Source organism: Hyposmocoma kahamanoa, unplaced genomic scaffold (assembly GCF_003589595.1).
Source record: "Hyposmocoma kahamanoa isolate Upper Pololo Valley unplaced genomic scaffold, ASM358959v1 95, whole genome shotgun sequence".
NCBI classification, from domain to species: domain Eukaryota; kingdom Metazoa; phylum Arthropoda; class Insecta; order Lepidoptera; family Cosmopterigidae; genus Hyposmocoma; species Hyposmocoma kahamanoa.
Window position 1 is genome coordinate 3,178,622 of NW_020654972.1, and position 22,965 is coordinate 3,201,586.

The window sequence follows — 22,965 nt, forward strand, 5'->3', positions numbered from 1 at the left end:
ATAATGTGAACGGTACCTGCTTGGCGACAGAAACAGGTAACGGTACTCCCAACGACGGGACCTAAGGCTAATGCATGCTAATGCTGAGTGTCAATGACCACCAACGTTTTTTACTTAATAATATCAGTTGCAAGAGGCACTAGGCTCTCACTGATATGGCAAAATTTTATTTTCTAAAAAACCAAATTGATCATCTATCTAATATCAAGTGATTATTACTAGATTCGCCTGCGTGAGGAAATACGTTTGAGACATCAGTGTTTCGAGGCACTATATAGACGCTTATAAATGCTTACAGTGCCAGCTTTACTTATGGTGCAGGGTGTGGAGCAGGGTATTAGATAGGGGGCGTCGAGCGCCACTCGCTATGCGACGCCTCTGAAGATCCGCGTTCCTCGCGGTGCAAGTGAAGTAAACAGGCTTGCTTCCCAACATCATTTATATTTGCACCACTTGCACCCGAATTTCCGATCCCTGGTGAAAATATTTTTACATTTTGATCGCGTGCCACTAGAGGGCGCCAGGTTGCCAATTGTAACGGGGCGCTACATGGGCTAACGTCGTCGCTGAATGCCTATGACCTTAAACAACTAATTAAGTTTACATTCGCACTCGTAAAATATTTATAATAAAACAAATCATACAATATATTAAAATGTTTAATAAACCTTAGTTAAGGTATTGTATATATTAGCAACCATTTTATGATGTTTTATCCAGCGCTATCAAAAATCTTAAAACACAAAGTTAAGCATGTCCTTACTTATAACGGTTAAATAAAAACAATATTATTTTAATACAAAAATAAATTAATACATTAGTCAAGCAAATGAAGGTTACAATATCATATTTACTGCTTACCCTTTTCTAAAGACTTAAAGAGTTCTTTCATGATTACATAGAATCTGGCCCAGGTCTTTGAGCATGTTTCAAATTTATGAATTCATTATTAATATTTACTATTCATGAAATAGAAAACTTACTTTATTTATAAAAAAAATCGAAAGACAGCACAATGGCCACTCATCCCTTTCAGAATTTAACATCGACGTATAGTTGATGAATGTATGTACCCACTACATGAATTGGGATACATTACACAAATAGTCGTAACCCACAATAAGTACCTATACAGTATGTCACAAAAAGATCAAAGGATAGTGAAGCTCAACAATATTAAACAATTAATCAAATGAACAAAATGAAGAGCTAAACAGATCACAATCTCTTATAAATGTGCACCCAATTTCAGGCTACAGCCATGTATGTTCAAGTAAGGTATCCAGGCATGACCAACTGCAGGCCGCTGCAGGCAAATGAGGCCGCTTTCGAAATTCTTCATCCCCAGCAAACACTGAGATTCATAAAGGAGCTTAAGAATACGACTGCAGCCTCTTAGGCAAATAGACGCACTAAGAAGTCACTTCGCAGAAACTGCTCTACCATATGTATGTATGATTTAATAAAATATTGTAAAAATTTTAACATAAACATTTTTCAGTGCCCTTTCAATAAAAGTTGTCAAGTTTTGCTCATAAGATTTTAAAATTTATTTTTCTTCTCCATAGTTACCGCTATTAAACGCAAAAAGTTATTTTTTCATGGTTCTATGATTTTTCTGTTTTTTGAAATGGTGCGCTTGGTTCAAAACAAAACAACCTTTTGTAAATTGTATTTCAACAAGTATTAATAATACTTAAAATCATCTTAAAACCTCAGGTTAGTATAATCATTTGCCTTTGCTCTTGTGTTAAACATCCGCTGGTTTGCTTAAATCTTTCACAGGCTCATTCATGACTAGTGGTATGTCCCCGCCACCATTCTTAGGCACCCATCCAGCTGAATCCTCTTCTATTTTCCTCTGAATCTCCTGTATTCTTTCATATTCATCTATTTCTATCTGGTACTTAGGTGTTGTAATGCCAAAGAAGCTGGCCAATGATTCACCAGCATAATCAACGGCATTTAACACTTTTGATCCTGATTTGCAAGCATAATGAGAGAACCAGGGACCCCATGCTAATGTTTTCTGTAATAAAATGTTGTATATTATAACTATTGAACAGCTTTATTTATTTTGTAGTAAAATAGGTATAACGCATGTTTCATAATATTGATTTGGAATGCAAACAAATAATTAAGACAAATAAACAAGCAAGCATTTTTTATTGCGTTTGTTAGAATATAACGCTAAATATATTTTTATATGTCAAACTGCTGTCTCTCTCTTGCATTCTTGCACTTGTTTTCTGAACAATGTCATGATTAGGGCATTAAAAAAAATTTTAAATATTATTATTTGCTGTAGGTGCTTTAAAATAGTTATGGGCCCATCTCTCATCCAATGCCAGCTTGAGTAGTTAGTAGAGAGGCAGTGTTCCTAGAAGTGTTATTAAAGGAATTGTTTATGCTGCATACTTGTACAATTATACTAAGTATATTGTGAAAATCAAGTGCTACGTAGCTTGTAGCTTAAAGTAGCAGTAGAACTCCTTGTGGAAGAGTTCGTCCAGGAAGTACTGCCACCTAATCTATTTCTGCCGCCAAGCAGTAAATCAGCATTACTGTGTACAGGTTTTGAAGGGTAAGGGTGCTGGTGAAATTACAGGCACATGAGACTTGTCAATTTAGTGTCAGGGTGACGCCCGTAGTGACAGTGCCCCTCAGATCTTATCCATTTAAAGCTCTTGAGTGGCACTACAACTGTTATGGACAGGCGTGTAGTTTACCATCAGACACAAGACTTGTTCGTCCAGTTACTTGATATAATAAAACAAAAAAGATTAAGGTGAATCATAAAAGGAGCAAACATATCGATGTTAGGTACTATTATGTTACAGTTATGATAAGACTGGTCGAATGTTGAAGTTTCCAAGACCCGCACCTCTATCACGGACCAATAATTTAAGAGAACTGCTAATCGCGATACATCACAGCGTAGTCGCCTATTGGCCAGATGTCGCGACAAGTATTAAATAGATATTTTTATAAATAATTTGTTTTTTATACATTGACAAGCTGCAATTTATCAAAGCTACTCTAATTTCTAGTGATCACCAACAAATCAACTGGATGGCGTTTATTGCACATATTTTTATGGATAATGCCGGCTATTCTTTTACACCTGAAAAGGAAATAGTCACTTGAAGGAGTAGAAGCTTTTGTCTGGCAGTGGCGAAGAACTTTATGAGATCAAAAACACAGCATGCAATGATATTAAAATAACGATATTATTGCCCAAAACATTATTTTTTGAAAACAAGTACAAGAGAGAGAGAGAGCGAGAGAGAGAGAGAGATGATGATGATTTTATATTTTTAATGCCAAATCATTCAGCAAATTAAATATTAAATTAAGAAACGAATGCAAAAAGTCATAATTAAAAGTCTATTCGTAGTAAAAAAAAATCATTAATATATGTTTTAAAATTAAAAAGTTTTCTTTAAAATTAAAAAGGGTTTCCTTTTCTTTTGTTTAGGATTAGTGCCATCTATCATCATATTATATCATAATAGGAAGCAGTAATTTTTAAATTATTTTGTAACCCACAATGCCATCTATTGACACGCATATTTGTCGAAGTTTAGAAAATAATTTTGAATCATGGTCAATATTTGAATAATATTACAAGAGAAAAAGCTGGATACTCATATTTCATATTAAAATTGAAGTAATTGATATCCACAGCCATTACATAATATAAACTACTTCCTGCTATCAATCAGCGCCATCTAGATCTAACACAGAATTTTGACCTTTTTCAGAGTTACGATTTGTATTATGGAGATTACCAGCTCTCTTAAGTTAATGGTCCATGATCTCTTCAGATGTAATGGTAGTTGATACATTTTACCCTGCCACAAGACTGTACCAAACATGACTTATTTACCAGGCAACTTAAAGTGACATTATGGGGGTTGTTAGAATACAATGCTAGTAATCAAATGTGTTTTTATATCGACACCAGCAATCAACACTACGCTAACTTAAGCATTGCAACTTTTCACGAGAGCCTGTAACATGGAAACTTGCAATAACTTTTTAATTTTAAAACATTACTTATATTAATGATTTTTTTACTACAATTTATTTGTCATAAATTATTAATTATTGCTTTTTTCCACACGCAAAATAGGCGCCTCGACGTCGAGTTGCGGAAACTAGCCCGTTGCACCAATACCAATACCAGTATTGCTTTTTTATTACTTTTTTAATTTATATTTAATTTACTGAATAATTTGGCATTAAAAATATAAAATCATCATCTCTCTAGTACTTGTTTTCAAAAAGTCATGTTTTGGACAATAACAAAACCATTATTTTACAATATTATTAGTTGCTGTATTTTTAATCTCATAAAAGAATTCTTCGCCACTACCAGACAAAGGTTTCCCCTACTTCAAGTGACTCTTTCCTTTTCTGGTTGCAGAATTGTCGAGTTTTGCAGCCACAAAATTAAATATGTGTATTGTTGTACCTGCCTGTATTTACTGGTTACATTAGTATACCGAGTATGTATAGTATACTCGATGGGTTAGCAATGTGATAAATAGTATATTCAGTCTATAAAGAGACAATATACTACGTATATAGTACCTCGCAAACTAATTAGGACTTATAAATGATTAGGACAATGACATGTTAAAGGTGGCTGTTTCAACAATAAAATATTAACAAAGGATGCGCGACCTTGGACAAACGATGTGCACCTAACATGAATGTTGAATAACTAATCGATAAAAACTCTTTATAGGGCCATGTGCAATGAGCATAGAGATAAATATGAACGTTTAACGGATGACTAGTTGAAATTCTATCGAGTTGACTTACCGGATCAACCTCAGAGACCTGATTTTGTGGTGCGCTAGCAACTTCTACCACGTTCTCTTCATGTATATCTTCTATGACTCCATCGCTACAATGTATAACTTTGGATGGCGTATTAATAGTCACACTAGTCTGCAAATTAGAACCATTACTTTCATTATTCTCCATTTCGGTCAATATCAATGAGAAAGTAATCGCTATGTTTAGTCAATTGAGTAAAATTTTACAAAAATAAACATTTAATCATTGTTTATTTACACCCTATTTTTCCGTTTGACGTAAGTTTGACGGCTATGGCACAAACGCGTAGCCCAAACAAAACGTAAACGAAACGACTTTCTGATATTGTCATTTTTCAGATTCATTTCTCGAGTCCTCAGGTCTGCATGACGGTTTTGGTTTTTATTCGTTTCACACATTTCGTAATCGAGTCGATTAAATCGACGCTATGTCGTGAAAGACAAGGAAGGTGATCAATTTGAATCAATGGTGGTGATTGAATAATTAGAAAAATTAAAACTATACTATACTATTATACTATACTACACTATCCTGTTGATCACCTTTCCAAAATTCCGTTTGCTTTTATTTTTATTCCGCGATTTCCTTTCCCCGTTTTTAATTTCATATTAATATCCATAAACCCAAAACCCAGCCAAAGTTCCACAACAACAATTGCAACGACAATAATAATTATCCTGAAATCTCTAGAAGCAAGAAAATATTTATTTGGAAGAATTATCAAAAATTTGCAACTCAGTGGAAATTGCATATGGCCAAAGGCTGGACGTCGTAGTGCCAAACTATAAGAGAAAAAAAATCTAGCTAAGCTATTTAAATAAATGGCCTTTTATATGAATGATCACGATTTTATTACTAGAATCGATACATTTCTTTGGAAATGGGCATAGCGGTGCGCGATTGCGAATGATTTCGATATTCGACAATCTGCTCGTTCGTTAGACTAATCCTGTCATTCAAATGACAAATTAGTAACCTACTAATTTTCGTATTTTACTTAAAGGATGGAATCTTAAGGGTCGTATTCCAGAACTCTACTCAATGTTCAAGTAAGGATTTGAGCAGACTTGAGAATGATTTCAAGCACTGGAAATACGACCCTAATGGCAAGGACTTGAGTGTGATTTCTAGTGCTTTAAATCATACTCAAATCCTGACTTAAACATTGAGTAGAGTTCTGGAATACGACCCTTAGACTATTTTTCTGTTATTTTTTTCCATCCTCTAAGCTATTTTTTGTCCACCTGTAAGGATGAAATGGTATACTTCAACTTCAACTTTTGTGTCTATGGCTCCGTCGTTTTGCGGGTATTATATTATTTAGTATTACTAATCCATAGATTCCATACATTCCATAGAGCATTTCTGCCTAGCCCTCTCTAACATGTGGTAAATAGCATAAATGTGACGGGGATAGAGATATTTTGATATGGACGGACATGTTGGTGGATAGTAAGTATATAGTCTGTGGCACAAACTACTATTTATGTATTTATTTTATTTACTTGCATCCATCCCAAGTTTAGTGTGCTATGTTTTGAATAAACTGTTTTATTAAAAGCCAAAAGCTTGTCAAGAAACGTAAAATGGAAGGATTTTGTAGAGGATGTTTAATCAAATACGACGATCCTACGGAAATTCTACACTACACTGAAAAGAACCGGAGACTTTATTTATATTCCACAGGATTGCAGGTGGGTTTTTATTTATAATCAGTTTACAAAAAGTTTCATTATGTCTTCGGCCAAACCTCCTCCTTACAGACAGTTGAGTTGGTACTCTCACCTCAAATGAGTTAAAATCCACATTGTGGGACCACTCTCAGAAAAGCATTGAGTTTCACCAGTTTCAATGTTAATATTTCTAAAATTTTAGTAATATACATATTATATAGCTTTCGTCTTTTAGGTAAAACGAAATGATATATTTCCATTCCAACTTTGCAAAGACTGCTACATCAACATGAAGATGGCATGCAGGTTCAAAAAACTCTGTAGGACTTCAGAAAAGAAGATTAAAAATTACTTGGCATTGAAAGAAACTGGTGATGTTGATGATATCTGTTCATATTTGAAGAACAATGATGAAGATTTGTTAACTTTTAGGTAAGATATATGGTGTTCACAAAAGTGTACATTTATTTAACTTCGAATGTGCATTGCAGTAAATAATTCTTTGCAAAATTTTTGGTTGATCCAAAAAAACATACATGTCAAAATTAGTTCATATTAAAATACAGTGATTCAAGCAGGAATTTATATTCTATTTTGTAATCTTTCTGAAAAGTGACACGATGTTCTACTGGGACATGCTCGAAGAGTTAGAAGTAATATGAGCATTACTGTGTTTTGTTTGATTTTTAATTTGGAACTTAATCAAGGACTGTCAGTCCCTTCGAGACCAATCGTAAAAATCGTGAAAGTTTAAATCAAAGTACTGTATTTTGGTTTTAAAGGGTAAGGGAGCTGGTGAAATTACACGCACATGGGACTTTTCAACTAATGTCTCAGGGTGCCCCTCAGATCTTTGCGATTTAAAGCTCTGAGCCACACTGCAATTTTTATGGGTAGGTGTGTCGTTTACCACCAAGCACATTCTGGAGGGGGGAGAGACAGACAGAAAGAACTAAGTTTAAACCAATATTAAAAATGTTTTAATTTTTTTTGATAAGTAATTTATTGGAGTACTGAATACTATGACTATGTATAAGATGAAGACTACGTATTGGACAAAAAATGTATGGAAAGATCTGAGGGGCACTGTCACCGCTCCTCACATTTTTGCGATTTAAAGCTCTGAACTGGACTGCAACTGTTATGAGTGAGTCTGTCGCTTACCACCAAGCACATTACTTGTTCGTCTCTTCACTTGGTATCGTAAAAAACCAATGTCATTAGTTTCACTGAGACAGTGATTGATACTTTCAATTCACTGCATCAGTCCAGACTGAGCTAATAATAATAAGCTAATGAGAAAATAACATTATGCTTGGTTTGTGCTTCCAGATTTCCCTTATTGAGTGGAAATAGTACTCCAGCACGGAGCACGAAAGAAGATGACAACGGTAAAAAAATAATTTATACTTTTTTTAGTTTATACTGTTGCTATGTGATTCACAATTTCATGGTAATGTCATTTCATATTATTTTCTGTATAATATCCAATGTTGAAAATATGATACTTCCTCATTCGAACTTAAAAACAGCAATACGATCTTAAAGGACCTATATACGTAATAACCTCGTCCTGAGGTGCTAGGTCACTGTTTTATTTTTATACGAAAGTTTTTGCCCAAATTTATCTGAACATTACCATTGTAAGTCTAATGTGCCATGATTAGTACATGGGTTTAATTTGTGCTATTAATATAATGTCTGATTAAAGGTAAAACTTAAAAGGTAAATTTAGGACATTTTCCACGAAAAAACTATGTACTGTACCTGTTGTAAGAAATTCACCATCTTTCTGCAGATAAAACAAGAATTTTATTAAGTTTACTAGCCCTATACTTCACCTACGGTGGGGTCGGGCTCGGCCTACGGCGCGTGGTCGCTTTCAGATTACGGGGTGTACTTAATGCTCTTCGGTAGCACAGTGATTAGTACTATGGGCGCTTGATGAGGAGGTTCCATATTCTTATTTGAGCCAATTTATGGAAAAAATATTTTTAAGTTGGTCCTGGTCAGGGTATTCTGGGTATTGCCTTCAGAATTATCGTTACTCGTAGTACAGAAAATTCCCTAGTTTGGGACCAGAAATTTGAAGTGATTGTCTGGCAGTTTTTCCCTAAATACTTATCTTTTTGGCATAGCTTGCAATAAAAAAATCTAACAGAGAGACGGTCGAGATACAACAACGCTATAAGTTGTATAAAGATATTATTTCCACTACATCGGGACGTATGCCTTACATTTTGAGCAACTGCGAAATCTAGTCTCCGTATACTACCTACGTAAGGTGGCGTGCGGACGCTTCGGGCTTCGCCCTCCACTACACCTCGGCCTACGGCCTCGGCACTTACGACTTTAAAAAAATTAACGTAGCTCTTTAATGGCGGCCATATTGATAAATGGCAAAAAGTTAATTTTGACTGCAAATTATTATTAAACACCCATAGAGGTCCCCACATGTCGATTTTCAGCTGAAATAGAGTAAATTTCCATGTGCCGCCAAAAAGTTTGTATGGCAGACATATTGAAAAATGGCGAATAATAAATTTTGACCGCAAACTATTATTAAAGACCCATAGACTCCTCCACATTCCGATTTTCAATCGAATTTGAGCAAATTTTATTTTTATTTCATATTGAAAAATGGCGAAAAACCAATGTTGATAACAAATTATTATCAAGCACTCCTAGAGACTCCCATATGCCAATTTTCAAAGGGATCAGTATTTTTTTTTCTGCCGCCAACGAACGCTTCTATGACGACCATATTTGAAAATGGCGAAAAACAAATTTTGAGCACAAATTATTATCGGCATTTCTAGTGGCCTTCACATGCCAATTTTCAGTCGAATCAGAGCAAATCTCTTTCGGCAGCTATTTTTAACGAAAAATACGCTTATATGGCAGCCATATTAAATAATGGTGAAAAGAAATTTTTGACTCCAAATTATGATTAAGTACCCCTAGAGACCCTCCATGCCAATTTTCAGCCGGATCGAAACAAGTTTTTCTTCTGCCGCCGTTTTGAAATCGCCATCTTGAATTTTTTTTAACCCAGGCAGTTGACCAGTGTTACCCTCTGTGACATTCCTTCAAGCACCTCCTACCTATCCTAATAGTTTCCGTGATAGGAGGCTTTGAAATTTGTATGGCAGCCATCTTGTTTATTTGAATTTCGAACATTTTTTACTTCCCGCGGAAATTGACCAGGCGTTTACATTTTCCACATTCAGGTCTTTTCATATTTGATTCTTTGCCTTGGAGCCTATCCGCGTACAACGGCATAAATATCTTTTTTTTTACCATATCGGGAAGAATGCGTTCTATTTTTCTAAGTGAGTCTATGTAGCTTTATATATAATATAGATAATAATATAATAGCTTTTTGTTATTGAGTTTCACGTGCAGAGAGATAGTGATTTTTTTACCATTGCTCATTGCTATATAAATTAAAGACTTTGTGGAAAATGTCACTCATGGGGTTTTACCTTTAAACAGACGATATAACATTCTATTTTTAAGTTTATTTATAGTTATATTGCTATAGTAAGTCAATGTTAATGGCATACAAAAGTTATTTGGTCAGATTTTGTATCCAGCTTAACTATATTATATATTCTAGATGGAGAACTATGATTGATTGTACCACTCATACTAAAGTTATTAAAGTGACGTTTGGACACATTTGAGAAAAAATTTAATATGAAATATATAGCGTGGCATGTTACACTTCTGTTAAATATTTCTTTATATTAACATTTTATTTTATCTATATTATATATATTTTCATATTTAATGATACAATGAACAATCACAAAATACTATAGTTTTTGCTGTGTAACTTAGGGTCGTATTCCAGAATTCTACTCACGCTCAAGTCAGGATTTGAGCAGACTTGAGTATGATTTGAAGCACTGGAAATACGACCCTAATGGCAAGGACTTGAGTATGATTTTCAGTGCTCACTGCAATACTCATGTCCTGACTTGAGTATTGAGTAGAGTTCTGGAATGCGACCCTGAATCCCCTACAACACATTTCACTAAAACATAAAATATTAGTAGTAAACATAAAACTTGCCAGTTTGTCAGCTTTAAAATTTATATTATAATAATATCTTATCCCAGAATCAACCTGCACCAGTATCCGTAACTTCATGACTGATATTCTCCGTGCGGATGATATACCGGATACGGAAGCGCGCATCATACGAGAGGTAATTGAAGAGGAGGCGGATGTATTGGAGGAATCCCTAGACTCGCACTGGTTGCAGGACGATGTGTCTATTGACACTGATTTTAAATTGGACTTCAAGTAAGTAATCACCTCACTAAACCTCAGAAATAAATGAAAATAACAGATGCTCCACATATATATAAGTCGAGTGTTAATTAATATGGAACAACTAATTATTTTTCGCGATGTTAGATAGGTTCCCATAGTATAGAAGCATTTCATCACTGCAGTCCTTTTAAGGGCATTATACACACACTGATGTGCAAGCCAGGATTTAAGGTTTGGTCGCTCCTAGCCCAAGACTTTAAAGTATTTTAAATCAATATTTTATTTAGTGTGCGCTCCCTGACATTGTGCGCTCGTGGGCTTTGGGCCTAGTGGACGTGGAGTAAATCCAGCCCTGGTGATTAGAACACCGCATTAGCAAGCTCTTAACAGTCCAAGACTACCCTGGTCATCTGACTACGCTACTGTCCTATGTGATTTGACTAATATATATTTTTTAATTAATTTATTATTATATTTCAAAAGCACTAAAAACAAAATATTCCAGTATAATATAAACTTAACTAAGTTTTCCGGATGCCGTTCATTCGTCGCACAAAAACATTTCTATGTGTAGTGTGTGTGCGTGAGAGTCGTGTATTTCCTACCGTTGAACACGAGTATTTTCTAATAAATGGGCGTGGACAATACTTTAATATTAAATGCAAAGTTAGTATTTAATGTTTAGGAAATGAAACTATTTTTCCGGATTTAATCCGCATATATTTGGCAAACAGTCACATGACAGTCAACCGCGACCATGCGCCCTGTAAAGGGCCCGAAACGTTGGTTTGTTTGAAAAAATCAAATATACACCATTAAAAATCCGGAAAAATAGTTTCATTTCCTATGTGTAACAATCGTGAAAACCTAAGAACTTGATAGTATGTATGTTGTTAGTTAAAGTTAGACAGGTATAATTATTCATTTTATATTAGTAGTAATATTTAATATTTTCTAAAAGTATTTTTTTAATTTGGGTTTGATGTTGTCACAGTTTAACGATATTTTTATTTTTTTTATATACACATAATTTATTTATAAACATGATTTCATTTCAATTTTAGATTCATAATTTTATTTTGTAATTAATTTGTTACATTTAATTTTTTTAAATCATGTTGTGTGATTTACAGTTACAGCCCGTTCACATCACCGCGTATAACCAATGGCGATCGTTATACACCAATAAAACAATTAACAGAACATTCTAACTCTGAAGTCAAAAACAGAGAAGGAAAGACTGCGATAGAAATTAATCGATGTCGTTTGGCTGTTAAAAAAATTCTTCAAAATACCGAGACAAGTGACTGTGCAATTGAAGATTATCATTCAAAAGATGTTTCAGAAATAAACCCATTATCAATAGACACTGAAGAAAGAATTAAATTAGAAAAAGAGAAGATACTTGCTGTCCAAAGTATTCTTTATGAAGATATTGATATAAAGGAAGAAATTGCAGAAAAACCAATTAACCAAAATGACAGAATAGTTACAAGAGAACTTACTCAAATAGAAAAGGATTTAGTAGATAATACTGAAGAAAATAATGTACAACATTTAGGATTTTATACAGAAACCTCGACTGAAAATGATAACAATGAAATTGTCAGCAGTAATACAGGAAAACATGATTATACAATAGATAAAAATTTAGATGAGGCTTTAAAAGATCAAGAAATTAAGGAGTTTCCATTGGACAACATATTACTAACTCCACATGGTATGTAATTAATACAGTATGTAAGACTTTAGATCGTACGTTCTTGTACTAGTTGAATGTTAAATGTACAATGTTTTTTTGTTTATTTTTACTGTACCATTAAAACAGGCTTTGACTCTAAATATTTAAAATATAATTTTTAATTTACTACTATTCACAAATGACGAAATGAAACATTTTTCAGCACAACGTGTTGATTCTGGTCCATTAACACCTACAATAAAAAGTATTTTATTTGGCGACAATGTTTCAAGTCAATGTATAGAAAATTTCAATAACGTCGAGGGAAATGATGACGATGATGTTGATATATTAGAAGATTTCTTTAAACCAAAACGTTCAGATGATAACGAACCAAAGGTTATCAATATTAAAATGGAATCAATTGAAGAATCTGAAATGGAACCAACACATATACAAAACAAAAGGAATGTTAAGAAAGAAGACGTGAAATATAATCTTGACGACTTTAAATGTTTGACATGTGATAAAAAATTTCGGAATATTGGAGCTATAAAAATACATCTTACTAAAATACACAAGCTAGTACAAGGACGGCAAAGAGTTAATAAAAAGGTGGATGAAATATGTCTTGAATGTGGTAGACATTTCACTGATTACGGTAATTACAGCAGGCACATAAAAAGACATAAGGTAAGTCGATGATATTTTATTTATTGTGCAGGAACACAACAGACTGAGACCAACGCATAATACAGTATTGCATTACATATATAAGATTTGTATCTAGATAACAATTCAAGCTTATTCACAGACAACTAGTACGGTATATTCAAATAATGATTTCCCATATGAATCGAGTTCTTAGGTTTTCACGGTTGTTACACGTAGGAAATGAAACCATTTTTTCGGATCTAATGCCGGGTTCACGACTCTTTCACTTGCGTTGCGGAGAGACTTGCGCGCATGCGCGGCGCCGTGCCTTTGATTTGGTTGTAGTGGACGCGTGGTTGCTGCTGCTCTGTGATGGGCCAGTGGTGCTGTCATCCGCAAACGTTCCCTGTTGCTTTTATGGAAATATCAAGTTTGCTACATATGAAACTCACGCAACGCAAAGAAATCCAACGCAAAGCAAGCGGCCCGGCGCAAGCGAGCGATTCGTGAACAGTCCTGCCAGCGCGTACGCAACAGATCCATGCGTATACGCGAAGCGAGTCCCGCAAGTAAGCGAAGAACGCATGTGAAAGACTCGTGAACGTGAATAAATCGCGTACATTTGTCTTATCAAACAACCGTAACCTTGAGACCTGTAAATGGCCAGAAACTTTGATTTGTTAGAGAAATAAGATTGTGTTAAGGTTTTATAATTGTTCTATACACCGAAATTCTCAGCAAAATTATAGGCAAGTCGTGCTTTGTTACCAAATTATTGTACAAATGAGACGCATGTTGGAACTTATGGAATTAAGTGAAAACGGAATCTGTGCACAGTATTGATATTCGAGGACAATTAGCAACGAGATGGACAACGTAGATTAAAGAATGACCGTTATAAAGACTAAAATAGTTATTAAATAGTTTATTTATATAGCCAATGGAGAATGAAGTACAAAGAACTCGCGGGAATCCTTTTGATGAGTGTATTAATGAGTGTAATAATAATAACAGTTTCAGTAAAGTGCCTGTAGACTCATCAGGCCAACAAAATGCAACCTCATTATAGTTTAAAAACCTTTGCAGACTTCTCGTTACTAATAGAAGAATGTTTTCAATTTTCATCTGAGATCAAAAGATCTGTAATGAGATAGACTGCTTATAATGTAAAATCTAAATATAAAGCTTGAAGTGACCTAGATCAAAACGCATTAGTGTATTTCAAATAAGCCTATTTCTGTTTTATAGAACAAAAAAGGAGAGCTTGAATGCAGCCATTGTTTACAAAAGTTTTCATCAGAAAGCAAGCTGAAGATGCACATGAATATTCATGGCGAAAAAACAAAAGTAAAACCAGCTGTAAGTATTCATTGATTTTAAAAATATTAGCTAACTTTCCAGAGGTCGTAGGCCAACTGGCCTACACTAAACTCACACTACACTGGAAAACAATACACTAAAAAGAAAAAGTATATAGCCTTAGATAAATTAACGAAAGTACAATACATAGCATATTGTAACTGCAGCGTATGCATATAGCCCGTACCCTGCCCTAAGACAGTTTTCTTGACATTTTAATAAATTCTCATCTAGGAAGTGGAATACTGTTGCTAACAGTTGGCGTCCAAATTATTGCATGAAGGAAATCTTTCATAGGTGTCTCACAGGTGGCGCTACGGCAACAAAAGCCGTTTAAACCCAAAAACGAAACTCCACAACAAGCACGTGGAGAATTTCATAAGATCTGCTGATTCGTAGTTCAGTTGGCTAGCTAACGGTGGTCGCTGGTTCGAATCTAGCCAAATGGAAGAATTTTTTCTTTGTGTTTGTTCGATCTTTATATATCAATAATAATAATAATCTCCAACTAAGTTAAGTAACTCTAATACTTATCCAACCGTCTCTGTGGCCGAACGGTTAACATACAGGTCTGCCACGTAGAAGTCTTGGGTTCGATTCCCGGGTCAAGAGAAATATTTGTATGGCCTACAATTATTTATCTCGTGAGTTGGGGTGTAATTTGTAGTCTATATGTGTGTCCATGGCACCCGTGACACAGGGTTTCCCTAGTGCGGGGCTAAAATTAAAAAAAGAAAGAAAAATCACCATTTCATGAGTTTTTCTATGGCAATAAGTCAATTTTTGAAGCATGAGAAAGAATTCATTACACAACCACCCACAATACCATTTATATATGCGGCTGGAAGCTTTTTCATTCATACTACGCAATAACATTGCTACTGTAATTCATTACACATGTAAACCTACATAAGTGTATATCAATTCTGTTAATTCTTTGTACTTAAGATAGTCATTATATCCACAGAAATACATTTGCCCCACATGCGGTGCAGCGTTCTCAACGGAACATAATCTTAATGTTCATATAAAACGCCATAATGGCGAATACAGATTCCATTGTCAGGAGTGTGACAAAAAATTCTATAGGTCATCAGATCTAACGAATCATATGCGGTAAGTTGCATCGTCTCTGTTTATAAAGTAATATACTCCCGGACACTTCGTTCGGGCAACCTTGCATTTTCAATATTAAATGCCCTTAACCTAAAACAATGCTTAATTGATCAAGAACTATTATGCAACTTTGAAACTTGCAGGTATACTAAACGTCATTACCTTAAATCTTTATTGAAAATTTGAATTTAAAAAACCGGAGAAATTTTTTCTTCGACGATGACTGTTATATTCTAGCCCTTTAAGGATAAAAATGCAAGGTGGCTCGAATTATGTGTCCGGGAGTGTATTACTCACAAGGACTTCCGTTCGTACATTTCGAAGCTACACTATGTTACCACGTGTTACGTTTCATTTTGGTTAATTCTGGTGTATGGGTTTACATTGAGACATAAATTATTACCACAGAATATAGCAGTCGAGGGCGGATAGATTTATTTTCTCAAAATATAATTTTAATAACGACCGTGTACTGAACACTAAACGTGTAAAATATGTTGTAACTGGGCTCTTACGTAGAAATAAATCAGGTACATTTTCAAACAAGGGAGCTAACTCAAAAATTTCTATACTACACACTTTATATACATCTTTAAATTATTCTAATGAGTAGTTTCTTATTTTTAGATCGACCAGACAATTCGATTGGATATAAGATTGTCGATCCGGAAAAAAAACTTGTGTAATAGTGTAATAATTTTATTTTACCGTTTATAAAATATTATAAGAGCCTATGCACACGGCGTATTTTATACGCGCCGATACGTAAACGCGTTTCAAACGCTATACAGTCGCAGCTAGTGAACCTATGCACCTTCTGTACCGCGTTTGAATCGATACAAACGCAACAATCTGCTTTTTGAGCCTCTACGGCGCCGTAAACGCGAGTATAAAATACGCCGTGTCCTCTAATAAGCAAAAAGGTTTCTCATCTATAGTCCTTTGTTTTTCGGTTTCAAATAAATACACTGAACATCTAATATCTAAGTAATAAGAATAATAATACGAGATACTAACATTTTTTATAATATTAAATAAAAATTTGCAGAGCTCACACGGGAGAAAAGCCGTTTGCATGTCCGAAATGTCCGTACCGAGCTGCCCGTCGCGATACTATTAGCAGGCACATTAACCGGCATATAGGTACGTTTCCTTAGATAATATCGACAGAATGTTCCAATGTTATGGTGTGGTTACCGCCTACAACGCTATTTTTGGGTTAGAAATATGTATGCCCAACAAAAAAAGGTGGTTTTGGTGATTTTGTTTCGGTTCCTTATCTCCAAAAAGCAACCATTTGGAGATATAAGCTGTTTCATATCGAGTTTTACCAAGTTTTACGAACTTAACGCGAAAGCAATTTTTTTGGCGTTAAGTAAGATATGTTATTATAGTAATAGCACCATTAAGTTTTACGAACTTAACGTGAAAGCAATTTTTTTGGCGTTAAGTAAGATATGTTATTATAGTAATAGCACCATTAAAATAAGGAATGAATCTTTAGGGCGCGTTTATACGACACGAATTTCATCGCGCTCACCACGCGCGGTCGCCGAGCGGAGTCTGCGGCGGCCGCCGCCCAGCGACCGCGTGCATGTGTTCAGAGACCGAACTGTCATGGCAAAATACGCTCTATTCATTTATTTTTTAGCTGGAAGGTACTAGCTTGTCTTTTGTCTACGCGGTAGCCGAGCGGAGCCCGCTCTTCGACCGCGCAGTGGCCGCCGCGGACTCCGCTCTTCGACCGCGTGGCGACCGCGCGAAAACTTTCTCCTCGTGTGACCCCTTTCGTATCGGCATTATAAAAATAGAAGTTTTTTTGGTCGATTCGATTTGCAGCTAAGCTTTAAAAATCTGAATGCAGTATTACTTACTTTTAAAAGTAAAATAATTTCTATGAAGCAAAATATACCTTATACAATATTTAAAGTAAAACTTGTAAATAATATGGTTCATTACTATGAAACTATTAAAAAGTTTACAACTCCCGAGTACATCTGTACGTCAAGGTTACTTTTTACTACGCTACGCTAACACTTTCGTATCGTTTTCACAAATAACGTATACAGTGGTAGAAAGCACGTAGTATAACAAGTTTTCGAGTTGGTTGGTTTGTATTCATATAATTTAGTTGCAAAATTAACACTCAGCGCCATAGAACAAACGACGTCTAAGGTAGCATGCCATGTGGGCGGTGCGCGGGACACGCATTTTTTAAATTTCAATGTGTGCGTGATCTGTTGTACGAATTAAGAGTATTCTAACATTTTTTTTTAAATACTGGGCCTTATTATCACCTACCTTACTCGGTAACTGACAAAGATGACAAACTACCGGCACATGAGTAAAGAAAAGGAACTACCGGTCCATAAAAAAAAACAACATTTAGTATTGTCTAGCTTGTTTCTAGCTTGTCAGATAGTATCTGACACATTTGTGTTTATTGTGTAAAACATGCTCTTTTTTTCAACAACCTATGTTGCATAAGTATTTTGTTCAAATTCTAAACTTCATTTGCAGATGAAAGGCGTTTCAAATGTGAATTCTGCAAGTCTAGATTCGTAAATGCCAAAGATCTGAAAGTTCACCACGACAGAGCTAAACAATGTAGGAAAAAACAAATGCACATGGCTCTTATAGCGAACAATAAACCAAACGACTTTTTAGTTGAAGAAATTAGAGGTATTGTTATACATAATGGAAATGTGGAGAATACAAGAGACGTAAGAGGACAAATAGAGAAAATAAGAGAGGAAAACGAAGTTACTGAAGAATGTAAGATTACGGATTTAATGTCGATTCCTACAATTGAAGAAAATGATTCTGATGGAAATGTAGAGAATTCAAGAGACAAAATAGAGGATGTAAGAGTACAAATAGAGAAAATAAGAGAGGAAACAGAAAAAATCAAAGAAACGGAAGTTACTGAAGAATGTAAGATTACAGATTTAATGTCCATTCCTACAATTGAAGAAAATGATTCTGATTTGGAATTACCTGAAGAAAGCAGTACTACCGATTTACAGGAAGAAATAAGCCAAATAATCAGCCCTGTAATGTAGGTCAGTGAGCGAAAATCAAGAAATTATGAGATAGATTGTGAAAACACATTTTGTTAACTGCTGAATTAGCTACGAATAAAATGTATTGTAATGTATGACACTTTTCTTATGGTTGCTCTTCATGATCAAAATCAAAAATAAGGATAATAGCGGCTTAAAAATAATCTTTCATTGATTGCCGGGGTCCGATACATGCAGATATTAAATTTCACGAATAAAACAAAACTTTAGAAACAACAACACTTGATCATTTATTTCAATGACTAAGTAATTCAAATAACTATAAAAAAAACAGAATAGAACTGCATGATTTCTTCGTGACAAAAATATCGTGCAAATTTGGTCTAAAAAAGGTTTTTAAATGCATATTTTTAAACCGAATTCCATAGCAAATTTATCTATTTGTACTCAATGAAATAGAAACAATTCTTACAGCTACGTACATACTAATACTTAGGTTTATATTTAAAATTATTGTGTAGCTAAAACCACATATTATGTAGTGTACAAATAACAAAATACACTGCATACTGTATAATATCAATATACACAACAATATTATTTGATCAACAGGATCCATTGAATGGTGTAAAATCCATCTATTGTTATATAGGCGCGCTGTGTTTGTAGGGCAGAATGATTTCAACGTATTTGCATTTCCGTAGTTGTCAATCTGGCTAATTGGTACCAGACATTAATGTAATTTTTATGTTCATACATAATGTGGAAAAATACTCCATTTAACATCCTTATTATATTTTACATATTTCCGAGGAGCAATGAATTTTAGAGAGAATACCAGGATAAAAAGGAAAACTTATGATACACACAGTAAAATTTAGAACCCATTGCTATGTCTACCTTTCTCTGTGACTAATTTATTACATTCAAACGTGACAAAGCGATAAACAACTAAACAATATGACGCCATTTATGAAACTGTCAAATAACACAAACAGTTTTAAAAATGAAATTAGTTCTTTCATAATTAAGCAATTAAGCAAACAAGTTTTACATTATTGGTCATCAAATTGATTGGATTTTGAGATGGTAATACCAAAGTAGAATAAAACAAATAGAACTCCGTAGAAAATAATAGCGCGGCTTGTATGTGTGTGCAACCGCCATGCGCCGTGTACGGACGCACACCTTCGCTTAGAAATGAAAGGCGCGTTGGGACTAGTGTTATGCAATGCTAGATTATGCAAATGTGTGCGTCCGTAGACTGCGCCCACACATAAGCCGCGCTGCGATGCTTGTGTGGAGTTACCATACTGGTTCTAATTCTACTATGGTAATAATATTTGTAATGACGATAGTTGAAAAGTTCTATTAATTTCTACAACGGTAAAGATTTAAAACTAATTTGTCTGAGTAATAACATTTAGATTAGTTTTTAATTGTAAAGTAGACCCTCTCATGGTCAATGTGTATAACAATATTCTCACCTCTATCAATAATAATCTTACAAAATATGCTTATTGCAAAACTTACTTAGGCGCAACTAGGTATTTCTTAGTGCCTCGTTCAATAGATTACAGACACTTAACAACAATACATATTTCAAATTATACAATTTATGCTGTAACCAATAACAATGATACTTCAGGTTCTAAAGTAAAATTTATTTTTACTAGTTGACAGAACATATCAAACATCTGATTTTCAATTGATAAGGCGGAAGGTATATTTATTTACGAATAAAATAAAAATATGTATTAGCGTTTATATGGTTTATAAATGCGGCGAATAGGCCATACAGTTACAGGTAAAGGTCACATTGGTGAAAAAAATTGAGAGGTTATGTATCACAGCATGTAAGCTTGCAATACTGAAAAGTTAGTTCGTATATTTAAGCAAGTAATCGGTCCGCCGGTTGAATTAAGGCCATGCACAACAAGAGCTGGGCGCAGATGCAGAGCGTTTACGTTTATAGTGCTATCAGGGGGCAGCACCTACTCATTCATAACTTAAAGTGATATTGATGAGCTACGCCCGCACTTGCGGCAATGCCTTCATTGAAACGCGGCAAAGGGTAGATTCTGAATATACATATAATATCAGTTCACATACTATTGAACACAAAATGATTCTTACAACATAAATTAACAAAATCTGTGATGTCAAAGGGGTACATTGTTCATTTTATACTATAACATACCTGTTTTTCATTCATAAGCCAATGTGAGGGCACAACCACACACCACACTTCACTCAGCACCTTTGTTATTACACAGTTCCTACGATCAGCTAAGATTTTTGAGTTTTTGACCTTTGGTTCACTACTATACAGTTGTCGGCGAGCTGGCATCTCATTGCAGAGTTTTCCTTCCGTAACTCTGCTATCTCCTGGTTGAGTCTCAAAATCTCCAGCACATGTTTTTCATTGTCCACTTCCAATTTTTCTAATCTAAAATTACAGAAAAATTATTCTTGAGCAACATAATGATCAAAATCCAAAACAATACTTAAATTAACCTAAAAAGCAGCCTAGTACAAATATTCAGTCCAAAATGACCTAAATGTGACTTTAACTAAAACCTGATTTTAGAATGACCTGTGGCATGTATGGGAAAAAAAATTTAGAAAAACGTAATTGGTACGCACCTCTTTTGTTTTTCTGTTAACTCAGCAATGTGGTCACATGCCTTAGCCAGTATACCTCCTTTACTTGCGGTATCTGGAAGACCGGAATTGGGTACCATAGCAGCTAATTTGGTAATCCAGCTGTTGATTTTATCTCGACGACGCCTTTCTACTTCATTATGCGTTGCTCGTCGTTTGTCGTCGCGCTGAAATAATATGGAAAAATATACAATGACAGGTTACTTAATACAATAACTGCAACACATAGGGACAGAGGTGATGTGTAAATTTTACTTCTAGATTTGTTCCTTGCTTTTATTCTAACTGAAATACTCATGTAATTAGTCTTACGACTTACCTTTTTTGCTGTAACAGCTTTGGCCTGTAAAGGATTTTTCCGAATAATTTTTTTCTGTGTTGCTGTCGTTCCAAACACGTCAGCGGGCTCTCCTATGACGAAGTATTCTGCATTTGATATACCTGAAATGGTTTATATCTTTCAAAATTTAGTATCAAGAGGTTCTAGAAGAAGGTCAAATAATATTTATTTTTAATTAGTGCTAGTAAACCGCAGTACTAGCACGACATGCGCGAAAGCAGCATAAAGTATGAGATACTACTTGTTTTGCATAGCTAATAGCAATATCTTGCGCTTCTATGTCGCTCTTACGCAAGTCGCGCCCTATCGTATTAGCCCTGCAGGTTAATTAATCAAAGGAACAGGACTAAATCATTTTCACTTTTGGAACTTGTAATATTTAATAATTCTTGAAGAATATTTCTGTAATTAAAATAATTATATAATGAATTATATGTTTAATGGTTTAAGTAAATATGTACCATTGGATGGAGAGTGTGTTGTAATGGTATTGGTAGCCTCTTCACCTGTCATTTGGACTATTTTATATGTACACACTGCTCCAGCTGGAAGAAAAAAAAACTAAGTTACACAGAAACATGTAAAACATACTACAGAATATTGTGTTTTGCAGAGCTTTCTAAACATCTTTAAAACTTAGAAAGGTATTTTGGGGAATGTCAAAGTATGTCGATGCAAGGAGCTTGATCCACTTAACACATTAAATTCTTACTTTATTCATTTTATTTAAGAATTGGTAATCCAAGCTACAAAACTTTTACTATAAATGTTAAGTACACAGAATAGCCTCTAAATAAGTAACATACTGGATGTAGTGTATTTCACCTAGCATGCCTATAACGACGCTAAAGGTTTTATGTAAGCATAGATGAACAGATATCAAATGATAGTCTAGTGACATATTTTAAGTGAACCCCAATAATAACATTGAGAATGGTACGTAATGAATGTAATATCTGCTGATTACAAAAGAGGATTTTATCTTAAAATAGATACCACTAAGTCCACTACAAACTATTTTCCATCCTAAACATTATCTAGTTCTTTATTCGTTGTCATCATTTATCAGGATATGCGTGATGCGAATGAAGCTTCATACTGGATACGTGTCTTTTAAGTTTGTAGAATATTACTTTTTTGACACTAATTGTTTCGGACGGATGTCGGACGGGGATCGAGAGTAGCCCCCCAGAGCTTAGGCAATGATTTAAATATTACAAATAAAGAAAATCAAGAACTCACACAACTCTCTAAAATTGTATCCAGCGTTGTTCTCCTCGTCGTTTGGGTCCAAAAAATGTTGCGACTGCTCGCCACTTCCTGAAA

General features: G+C 34.6%; 3 protein-coding genes across 3 annotated transcripts in view; 1 reads left to right on the forward strand and 2 right to left on the reverse strand.

The window, feature by feature from the left end:
• Window positions 1-699: 699 nt before the first annotated feature.
• On the reverse strand, window positions 700-5,115 carry LOC113238237 (protein FAM177A1-like). The gene is made up of 2 exons (XM_026475041.1): window positions 4,831-5,115; window positions 700-2,029 (listed from the first exon to the last, which is right to left on the reverse strand). The coding sequence occupies exons 1-2, from the start codon at window positions 4,993-4,995 to the stop codon at window positions 1,751-1,753; spliced, it is 444 nt and encodes a 147-aa protein (XP_026330826.1). The 5' UTR covers window positions 4,996-5,115; the 3' UTR covers window positions 700-1,750.
• A 1,115-nt stretch (window positions 5,116-6,230) lies between these two features.
• Window positions 6,231-18,995, forward strand: LOC113238301. Its single transcript, XM_026475138.1, has 11 exons — window positions 6,231-6,300; window positions 6,410-6,542; window positions 6,757-6,953; window positions 7,854-7,912; window positions 10,646-10,832; window positions 11,936-12,522; window positions 12,707-13,176; window positions 14,386-14,496; window positions 15,464-15,612; window positions 16,661-16,755; window positions 18,133-18,995. The coding sequence occupies exons 1-11, from the start codon at window positions 6,278-6,280 to the stop codon at window positions 18,672-18,674; spliced, it is 2,553 nt and encodes an 850-aa protein (XP_026330923.1). The 5' UTR covers window positions 6,231-6,277; the 3' UTR covers window positions 18,675-18,995.
• A 928-nt stretch (window positions 18,996-19,923) lies between these two features.
• Window positions 19,924-22,965, reverse strand: part of LOC113238302 (upstream stimulatory factor 2) — a 24,519-nt gene continuing 21,477 nt past the window's right edge. Inside the window, exons 2-6 of the mRNA XM_026475139.1 lie at window positions 22,882-22,959; window positions 22,101-22,184; window positions 21,619-21,740; window positions 21,282-21,466; window positions 19,924-21,084 (exon numbers count right to left, since the gene is read on the reverse strand). Of these exons, the coding sequence (XP_026330924.1) occupies window positions 20,925-21,084; window positions 21,282-21,466; window positions 21,619-21,740; window positions 22,101-22,184; window positions 22,882-22,959 (629 nt within the window). The 3' untranslated portion in view covers window positions 19,924-20,924. The remainder of the gene's footprint in view (window positions 21,085-21,281; window positions 21,467-21,618; window positions 21,741-22,100; window positions 22,185-22,881; window positions 22,960-22,965) is intronic.

Coding starts and splice junctions, on each gene's coding strand:
- LOC113238301 (XM_026475138.1), top strand. CDS start 6,278: ATGGACGGACATGTTGGTGGATA. Junction 13,177..14,385: donor GGCACATAAAAAGACATAAG/GTAAGTCGATGA, acceptor TCTGTTTTATAG/AACAAAAAAGGAGAGCTTGA. Junction 16,756..18,132: donor GCACATTAACCGGCATATAG/GTACGTTTCCTT, acceptor CTTCATTTGCAG/ATGAAAGGCGTTTCAAATGT.
- LOC113238237 (XM_026475041.1), bottom strand. CDS start 4,995: ATGGAGAATAATGAAAGTAATGGTTCTAATTTGCAGACTAGTGTGACT. Junction 2,030..4,830: donor AGGTCTCTGAGGTTGATCCG/GTAAGTCAACTC, acceptor ATTTTATTACAG/AAAACATTAGCATGGGGTCC.